Source organism: Lynx rufus, unplaced genomic scaffold, assembly GCF_022079265.1.
Source record: "Lynx rufus isolate CCGP_SWC_20201006 ecotype Redwood Valley unplaced genomic scaffold, mLynRuf1.p SCAF_9, whole genome shotgun sequence".
Taxonomy (NCBI): domain Eukaryota; kingdom Metazoa; phylum Chordata; class Mammalia; order Carnivora; family Felidae; genus Lynx; species Lynx rufus.
In genome coordinates this window covers 15956585-15965895 of record NW_025814897.1, presented here as the reverse complement: position 1 = coordinate 15965895, position 9311 = coordinate 15956585, and the positions used below count along the sequence as shown (strand labels likewise).

At 46.1% G+C, this 9311-nt stretch overlaps 1 protein-coding gene across 3 annotated transcripts in view; it reads left to right on the top strand.

Annotated features, from left to right (window-relative positions):
• The first annotated feature begins 503 nt into the window (after window positions 1-503).
• Window positions 504-9311, top strand: part of JAML (junction adhesion molecule like) — a 27138-nt gene continuing 18330 nt past the window's right edge. Inside the window, exons 1-4 of one of the 3 annotated variants that reach the window (XM_047070295.1) lie at window positions 516-633; window positions 4294-4417; window positions 5708-5772; window positions 8624-8778. In XM_047070295.1, the coding sequence (XP_046926251.1) occupies window positions 5730-5772; window positions 8624-8778 (198 nt within the window). In that variant the 5' untranslated portion in view covers window positions 516-633; window positions 4294-4417; window positions 5708-5729. Of the gene's footprint in view, window positions 634-4293; window positions 4418-5707; window positions 5773-8623; window positions 8779-9311 lie in introns of all 3 variants that reach the window. The other 2 variants (XM_047070296.1, XM_047070294.1) reach the window with 2 other exon arrangements.

Here is a 9311-nt window from a genome sequence, read left to right as displayed (position 1 = left end):
CTCAAGCAGGTTCCACACTCAGCTCAGAGCCCATCGTGGGCTTGATCCCATGACCTTGGGATCATGACCTAGCTAGAATCAAGAGTCAGACACTTAACCAACTGAGCCACCCAGGTGCCCCTTATTTTGTCTTATTTTATTTTATTTTGTCTTATTTTATTTTATTTTATTTTGTCTTATTTTATTTTATTTTTGAGGTTGCTGTATTTTAAACAGAGCAAAGTGTTCTGTGTTCATCTTAAATCCATTGTTCTTTGTTTGCATGTAGCTGATTTCTCTCTTGGGGAATGTGTGCCTGATGCCTTTCAAGACCCCACCCTCAGAGAGCTCTCTAGAAGGGGAGACAGCCCCTGCTCAGGTCTGGAATATGAGGCTCTCCTCGGTAAGTTGAATATATATCTTCTTTTTAGAATGAAAATATAAATAAAAATTGGGTCATGGGCCAGATAACTGAAATGAGAACCTTGATTTAGAGGTTCCTGTTTGCATCTCTGCAGCCACTTCAGAACGCACGCATTTGGTTTGCTCTGAGCCTGACCTTCTGTGCCGGCAGAAGTCTCTTCAGTCGGACTTGGGTACTGCAGATGTAGCGCAGTTCAGTGCTTGGCTTCCCCTCGGTGCGCCTCATCTTGGGTAAGCAATTGCTTCGCATTTCTTAAGCAGGGATTCACGCTTTGCTCTCTCAGGAGAAGGCTTTAATTTGATGGCCACGTTTGCAGGGCTCTCCACCTCTGTAGGAAGAGATGGGTATAAGGTAGCCTGGTGGGTGCACTTTTCCTTTCTGTGGGGTAGAGTTGCTTCTGTTAAGATCCTCAGAGAGAAGAGGGGTAGGGTTTGCCTTTAATGAAAGAGTAGGTGATGATGATGATGATGATGATGATGAAGAACAAGACTTTCATTTATAATTTGCCTGTGGTTTTAGGTAGAGCAGTGACTAGCTGCCCTTGAACTCATGGTGGGACTTGTCCCTCACTGTTTCTCTTCCCCCAATCCTAGACAGACCAATATTTAACCTTAAGAAGTCAGAAACTTAAACCTCTCAAGAGAGCTAGGCTATACTGTCCTTACCAATCACGTCCTTTGCAAAGCTCTGATCTCATGAAGCCTGATGTAGGATCCTTTAGGTGTAACCTGGTCTGAAGAGGGAGCGGGAGCAATGACTTCCAAAGTCCCCTTCAGGTAGAGGGTTGACCAGTGATGTCAAGACTGTCTTACAAGGAGCCATGTGACCTCCCAGCCCAATGTAGGATAAACGGTCTTGGAAGGAAAACTGAGGATGCATTTCAAGAACTTCATGCCTCAGAGGGGTTACGTGGGTAACTATACCTCAAAACAATGAGAGCCCAGAGGTGCACAGCCAGGGGTGAATCGAGGGGACTTAGCATCGCGAGGTGAGCGGGCTAGGTAAGGGAAGCCTGTGCAGGTGTCTATTTGCTCAGTGGTTCGTTGTCCTTATGGGGGGCAAGCACTGGCACTCAGAGGCAGCACCTCCCCCTTATCTGGTTTTGTGATATTGTAACATTAGGGGGTCCTGTTCACATCCTGTGTGGTTGTCTCATTGTCACGAGTCCCTTTTCTGAAGAGGTTTTTCTATCACAATCGTGCCAAGGGTAACCCTTCCTCTGCACTGTTAACAATGGGAGAGGTGATCCCGATGGTTACAACCTGCCCCCCCCCCCACTCCCACACCGGGAGCGATAGAAGATATTTGCCAGGAGTTATATTGTGAAAGCTCCGTGAGCTCAGGTCAAAATGTTTGGCCAACACATGAGATTTCTGACCATGCAGAATTATCTTAAGAGCATCTGCTGAGGAGATGTCAGGATCTGAAGAAGCGAGGTAAAAGTTGAGAATTTAAACGGAGTCCTTTTCTCAAGGTGCTTAAGGTGCATCTGATGCTTTGGTTGGATTTCTAAAGACCCAGATTCATTTTATGCGTCTATTATATATTTGTGTATGTAAGATTCTGATCTTCATTGTTCAGATAGTAGAGCTTATAGTCTTGGGAGGTGAGCGTGGAGAGCAAGACTTTAATCAAACAAGTCCACAAATAAATAGATAATTAGAAATTGTGACAAATGCCCCAAAGGAAAGACAAATAGTCTTATTAAAACATGTGGCTTGCCGGGGGATAGGTGGGGGCACCTGGGCGGCTCAGTTGGTTAGGGCATCTGATTCTTGGTTTCGGCTCAGGTCACGGTCTGATGGTTCGTGGGTTCGAGCCCTGTAGTGGGCTCTGAGCTGACAGGGCGGAGCCTGCTTGGGATTCTGCCTCCCTCTCTCTCTACCCCTCCCCTGCTCTCTCTCTCTCTCTCTCTCTCTCTCAATAACTAAACAAATACATAAATATTAAAACAACAATAACAACAAAACAAAACATGTGGCTGGGCATCTGACCTGGTAAGTGTGGCTCAGGAGAGATTTCCCTGAGGAAGCCACACTGACTTGACATCTGAAAGCTGAACAGGAGTTCACTGGGTGAAGTGGGCGGGAAAAGCACTCAGTTGGGGGAGCAGATTCATCTTGTTTGGATACATGAAGTTCAGCGAAGTTTTGCTCTAAAACATGGAATACTTTCAGAAACACGAGGGGCAGTACAGGGCAGTGAGGGGACAGGTTCTGATCCAGAATGCCTGGGCTTGAATCCTGGCTCTGCCGCTTGCTATGAGTTATCGGGCAAGTCACTTCACCAATCTGTGCCTTAGCGTCCCAGTCTTGGAGACCTCATAGGGTTGTTGCAAAGGTTACATGGGTCAACGTGTAGAGCATTCAGGCGGTACCTGGCATGTAACCCTCTCGGAATTATGCATATGTAACTACTGATTTCTGGCGTGGTCCTATATTAACTAGGGAGGCGAAAAGGTCCGATCTTTTAATGGTAAGGAGGAGGCCCCGGAGACTGAGTGATTTCCCAGAGATCAAAGAATTAGTTAATGGAAGGTCTGACCCAGGAAGAGAATTTTTTAGGAATTCAAATCCGTGCTTTTTCCACGAACTCATTGCTTTTCTCTTCATTCACAGGGAGTTCTACCGGTGCATATGAGTACTTAGAGCCAAAAATGATATCTCGTATTCTTTTTTTTAAAAATATAATTTATCGTCAAATTGGCTAACGTACAGTGTGTAAAATGTGCTGTTGGTTTCAGGGGTAGATTCCGTGGTTCATCGCTTATGCACAACACCCAGTGCTCATCCCAACAAGCGCCCTCCTCAATGCCCATCACCCATTTTCCCCTCTCCCCCACCCCCCATCCACCCTCAGATTGTTCTCTGTATTTAAAAGTCTCTTATGGTTTGCCTCCCTCCCTCTCTGTTTGTAACTATTTTTTTTCCCCTTCCCTTCCCCCATGGTCTTCTGTTAAGTCTCTCAAGATCTACATACGAGTGAAAAAATATTGATCTCTTGTATTTATTAGATTATTTGCAGGTTTCCTAAGATTTGTTTGAAAATGGTTGGGTGTGGCTCTGAGTGACTGGAGTTTGGTGACGAGGTTCAGAGTCTCTTTGGGATCACCTGTGTCCTCAGGATAGAATGGCCCGAGTTGTAGGGAATGTAAGTTGGTTTCAATGTGGTGGTCATCTTGGCAGCTATTTGCACTCACCCAGCACATGCCAGGCACTTTAGTGGCGCTGCAGCACAGGCCTGGGACACTCGTAAACAGGAACATAGGTCCTTCTTGAGAATCTAGACTTACTGCGGTTTGGTGTTAGACCTGTAAATCAACTGTTCCTCCTCCAAGCAGAGGGTGCACTGCTCTGGGGGAATGTACAAGAATAGTTTGCCGGACAGAGGAGGGAACACAACCAACTCCCTGAAGAGGAATTCAGCCAGAACGTTCAGGGATCTCAGACATCCCAGATATGATGAATTACAATGACGCATGCTCTAAAGGAAGCTCTTTTTCATGGATGTGTGGGGTGGGATGGGTGTCGTGGAGCCAGAAGACGACTGTTGCTCTCTTGAGAGAGATCTGTGTTTTTATCAGAGGTGTTTGGGGGAAACTTAGTATGACTCTTGGTATATCTGAGTCAGTGTAATTATTATCTACATTGTGATGGGGTTCAAAAATTGAAACTTAAAAGAGTTTCCAGTTCATTCTGATTCATCATTTGCCATTCCTATAAATGTAGACGCTCAGAACCCAAATCTCTCTCGACGCTACAAATTCTGTTTCCTATCTGATTTTTAGGTTATGAGAAACAGGATCTTATGTGGTAATGATTTCTACTTTTCGAAGCACTGTTATCTACATTATCCTGTTTGATCCTTGCATTATTGTCCTCATGTTATAGGCAAGGAAACTGAGGTTCCGCAAGGTCAACTGACTTCTCTGCGTAAGTGGGACCTAGGGTAGGACCTCCTTGAACAGTTTGACCCTGATTTTCCAGATGGAGGATTTTGTTGTTTAGAACGCAGGTAAGGAATCTCTTAGCTAATCATTGTGTACAAGTTAAAATGGCCACAACATGTGGACTTCCCACCAGCGCTGGGTGGGGTACTGTGATGGTATCACACAAAGGCAGCTTTCCTCCTAGCAGGTTCTAGGTAGAGTTCTTTTAACGGCAGGATGTTCCGGGGGCAGGGTTCATGGCCGAGACCAGACATAGCGGTTGGTAGGAACTCAAAACTGGTTGGATTGTAACTCCCTGGAGTTGGTGTTCTGTTTCATTAAGAAAATTGTGGGGGGCGCCTGGGTGGCGCAGTCGGTTAGGCGTCCGACTTCAGCCAGGTCACGATCTCGCGGTCCGGGAGTTCGAGCCCCGCGTCAGGCTCTGGGCTGATGGCTCAGAGCCTGGAGCCTGTTCCGATTCTGTGTCTCCCTCTCTCTCTGCCCCTCCCCCGTTCATGCTCTGTCTCTCTCTGTCCCAAAAATAAATAAAAACGTTAAAAAAAAAAAAAAAAAAAAGAAAATTGTGGGGCATGGTGAAAAACAACGAATCCTTTCCCAGAGCTGGTAGACGCAGTGAAATTAATACCACAGAGATAATATAGATGCTTAAAAAGTACTTTTTTGCCCATGTGCAGTCCAAATCTCATTCTATCCCTGCTGCCTTCCTTAAAAAGGTGGGGGGAGGGGGGAGGGCAAAAAAAAAAAAAAGCTCACCATGTATATTTTATGCAGCTCCTTTCTGCCACAGAACGTGGTGAGTGCCTTAACTGGGTTGAAAATTTTCTCCTTATTTGTGTAGCTCCTTTCCCACATGTCCTGAACATTCTCTATATGCTTAAAAGTAATAATTTTAATTTAGTTGGAGAGATAGGCAAAAATCTTACACTGAGTCAAGCTGTCGTCTTGTTTATGTGACATCCTTAGGTTGTAGAATGGCCAGGGTTGTCATCTCAAGGACATCCTGAAATTATTTGCTTTTTTCCTCTTGAAAAGCAGTTTTCATCTAATCTTCTCTTACAGCCAATCTAAAGCGGCCCCCAAGCGACTCTCCAAACACTGCTTTGTTTTGTTTCATGACAGCACTTTCTAGCATCTGCTATTTTCTTGTTCATTCACTTGCTTCTTTTTTTCCCCCCTCCATCTCCCCCCCACCCCAACTCGCAAACTGCAGGTGAGTGGCACCTTGTCCTTGTCCTTGTTCGGGGCTGTAGCCCAGTGCCTCAGGCACAGACTGGCCCACAGAGGCACTCACTGTGGTTTGTTAACAAACTTCTCTTGATGCTATTTTCTGATCTTTTTTTTTCTTTTATCTGAAGGTTGGAAAATTGGAGAGCAGGCATGTGTTGCCCACTGAAACTCCTCCTGATGCCAGTGTTACTGGGTAAGTAGAAACCAAGGAACCAAGGAGGGCGTTTGATTTCTTGTAAGTCTCGTGCGTTTTCGAAAGCCGGCTTTATAGATTTTCGTTTCCCTTTGGTTTGCTGAAAACGGAAACCCCAACCTGGAACATCCTAGTTTTGCTGAAGCAGCTGTTTTAGAAGCTAGGTAGCAAACTCTTTCTTGGAAAGCTGAATCTTCCTCTGTTTCTATTAGAAACAGAAGGCCTTCGGGTCCTTGATTGTGTGTTCTAGGACCTTCCTATGTGGTACGAAGAAAATTGCTCTCTGGCATTCCTGCGCTTTAAATCGTGACCTTAAAAACACAGCTAGTCTCAGATCAGGAAACGAAATTACCGAAGAGAGTCCCAGAATCCCTGTTCTCTGCTGTTGCTGTAGCTACACCAGCCTTCTTGTGGTTCCTCAAATGCACTGAGCTCTTCACAATTTGGGGTAGTTTCTTTTGCCAGGACTTTCTCTCCCCACCTTACCCCAGCGAGCCTGCCTAAGGCTTCCTTATCCTTGAGGTTTCTCCTTAAGCTTCCTTCCTTCTGGAAACCTCCTCTGAACCATGCCACACACCCCCCATGCCCCCCAGCCCCCAACCCCGGCCCCAGCCCCTGGCCCTCAGGTCGGGTTGGAGTCTCCTGTTCATGTAACTTCTGTGCTCTGGGCTGCTTCTTGTGTATAGTTCGTGTCTTCTTTCTAAGTTGTCCGTCCTTTCTCCCTGCCTTTTCTTTTTTTTTTTAAGCTTATTTTTATTTATTTTGAGGGGGGGAGGGGTGGAGAGAGAGAGGGAGACGGAATCCCAAGCAGGCTGTGCACTGACCGCACATAGCCCCTTGCAGGACTCGAACTCACAAACCGTGAGATCATGACTTGAGCCAAAACCAGGATTCGGAGGCTTAACCGACTGAGCCACGCAGGCATCCTTCTCCCTGCCTTTTCTCTTTATCCCATGGAGATAGCTCTGTAGGAAGAATGAATGACTAAGGTGCTTTGCTCTCATAGTCTCTTATTTTTCCTCTTTATTATTAGTTTTTTAGCTGTGCATGGTAACCTAAACACTGACTCAGCAACGTGCACATAAGAACTGCCTTTGCTCTAATTCCAGGAAACAGAGAATGTGCACCAATATGCAGACACACACACACACACACACACACACACACACACACACACACACATGAAAATGGTATGTATTTAAGAGAAGCTTTTAGAACCATGCAGGCTGGTCATGTTCTGAGGCTCTTTAGACATTTCCTCAGAGGCACAGGAGGCAGCCTTTAGATTTCTGCCCTTCCAGCCAGAGACTTAACAATTCAGCCCCGTAGGCGGTGGCATCAGGGCATTTTGTATTTCTTTGCAGAAAGCTTTTTCCTCTGTAGCAAGTCTCATTTTCTCCATCCGTTGTTCTACAAAGGTTACCCGTCAGGTGTCAGTTTCTCGTCGCTTTGGTGGCTGCCTCTGCTTTCTAGCTAACCTTCACTTAATACTACATAGGGCGCTCTTAATATTAAATGAAATTAGCTTAATATTAAACTAATTAAATTAAATTAAAGGTATAAGAACACCTTTAAGCGCGTGTGAAGTTGCTCAGTTCTTCCTTACAGGAAAATTCCAGATCGGCTTTGGAGATGATTTTGATGTCTTTCCAAACACTTTCCCTCCAAAGGGTGTAGGGTTCATGTTTTCTTTTCCGTCTTCCCTACTGTGCGCGCCTGCTGTTGGGCAGGAAGTTAACCCTCTTCTCTCAGGGCAACAGCTTGCATGAAAAGACTGGCACATTTTCTGTTTATTCCCATACGTGTTCACTTGGCTCTTCCTCGATAGAAACTGGCCAGCACCTAGAGGGGTCTTGCTCAATGTTGTCTCTCCACACAGGGCACATCTTGTGCAAACGGAAAGAGCCGCATAATGGTTTCCTCTTTTAATGAAAAGAGAGGTGATTTGAGCCTTATATAGATAGAGGAGTGGTGCCTATGCATAAACACCTGGGATCTGAAAAGCCCGGGCTGACGGCAAAGCTGGGGTGGGAAGCGGGGGTGGAGACAGACACAAAGAAAAAGCAAAGGGGAGAACCGTGCTCGTGCTGGTCTAATTACAAGGACCTGCACGGACAGCCAGAATCAGCCAGCAAAGTCAGAGAGAAGCTTTTGTAAGGGAACTAAAGAAAAGGAAAAGAGGAGGGAAGCAAAAAATACCTGTGAGTTGGCTTTTAAGACAGGGAACCCATGGGAAACTAGGAGCAGGAGACATGTCATTTCCTGTTTGTGGGTGTCTAAATGCATGACCCGAAGGAGAACGTCAGGGTTTCCCTGAAAGGGAACTCAGAGAGGGGCACCTGGGTGGCTCAGTCGGTTAAAGCATCTGACTCTTGATTTCTGCTCAGGTCATGATCTCATGGTTTGGGAGATCGAGCCCCACGTTGGGCTCTGCGCTGGGCGTGAAGCCCGCTTGGGATTCTCTCTCCCTCTCTCTCTGCCCCTTCCCTGCTCTCTCTCGCTCTCTCTCTCAAAATAAATAAATAAACTTAAAAAATAGAAGGAAAGAAAGGAGCTGGGAGAAAGGAATTCCAGAAACAGGGAAGGGACCAGCTAGGAGAACAGGATCAATTTGCATTTTTGCAATATGAAGATTGCAGAACCCCTCCAACTTGAGGCATGTGCATAACTAGAAGGTATTTCTCTTACCCTTGGGAGTGCCCTGCTGGTTTGAGTGAGGGGCCTCTGAGTACTTTGTCTGTGTTGGGTCATCTGGGGAGGGAAGACGTATAGTACTTCGTGATTAATACTGATTTTTGTGGTTGAGGGTATTTGTCTAAACGATGTCTCCTCTTGCCTTTGGCTTCTATAGATTATTCCCTGGGCCTGAATGACTTGATTGTTTCCTCCCTTGAGCTAACGGTCCATGTGGGTGATTCAGCCCTGATGGGGTGTGTTTTCCAGAGCACAGAAGAGAAACGTGTGACCAAGGTAGACTGGATGTTCTCATCGGGAGAGCACGCCAAGGTAACAAGGAGTAAATACAACTCTGTGGTAGAAACCCCTGGCCAATGGTGTGAGGACAGCACGGGGAGAGGGAGAATCAGGTCATCAGGTGCCATGAGGTGGTGTTGTCAGAGTTTGGGTTCTGAACCTTGTCGGAACTGAGCCTCTTCCTTGCTCGGCCCTTTGGCCGTGCGACCCACTGGGCCAGTAACTCCACTTGGCTGACCTTCAGCTTCCTCATCTGTGACGATGAAAGTCATTATCATAATGGTAATGCTTACCTTTTGGGTCCTTGAGAAGCAATGAGAGACGTGCCCATGAAGTTCTTTTTGTTTCTTTTCTCGATGTTTGCCCTTTGTAGAGTAGTTTAGGTGGTTGGGAGGGCTGACAAGGGTGAGAGCATTGGTCTAGACAGAAGAGGCATAAGAATGATGTCACAATAATCTTTTTTGGCGGGGAGAGGACCAGATTCTTTCGGCATTCCATGCCCCATTCATGTGCCGGGGAATCGTCTCTTTCTCCTTCATGGCCGCTTCAGGTGTTGTGATTAGAAG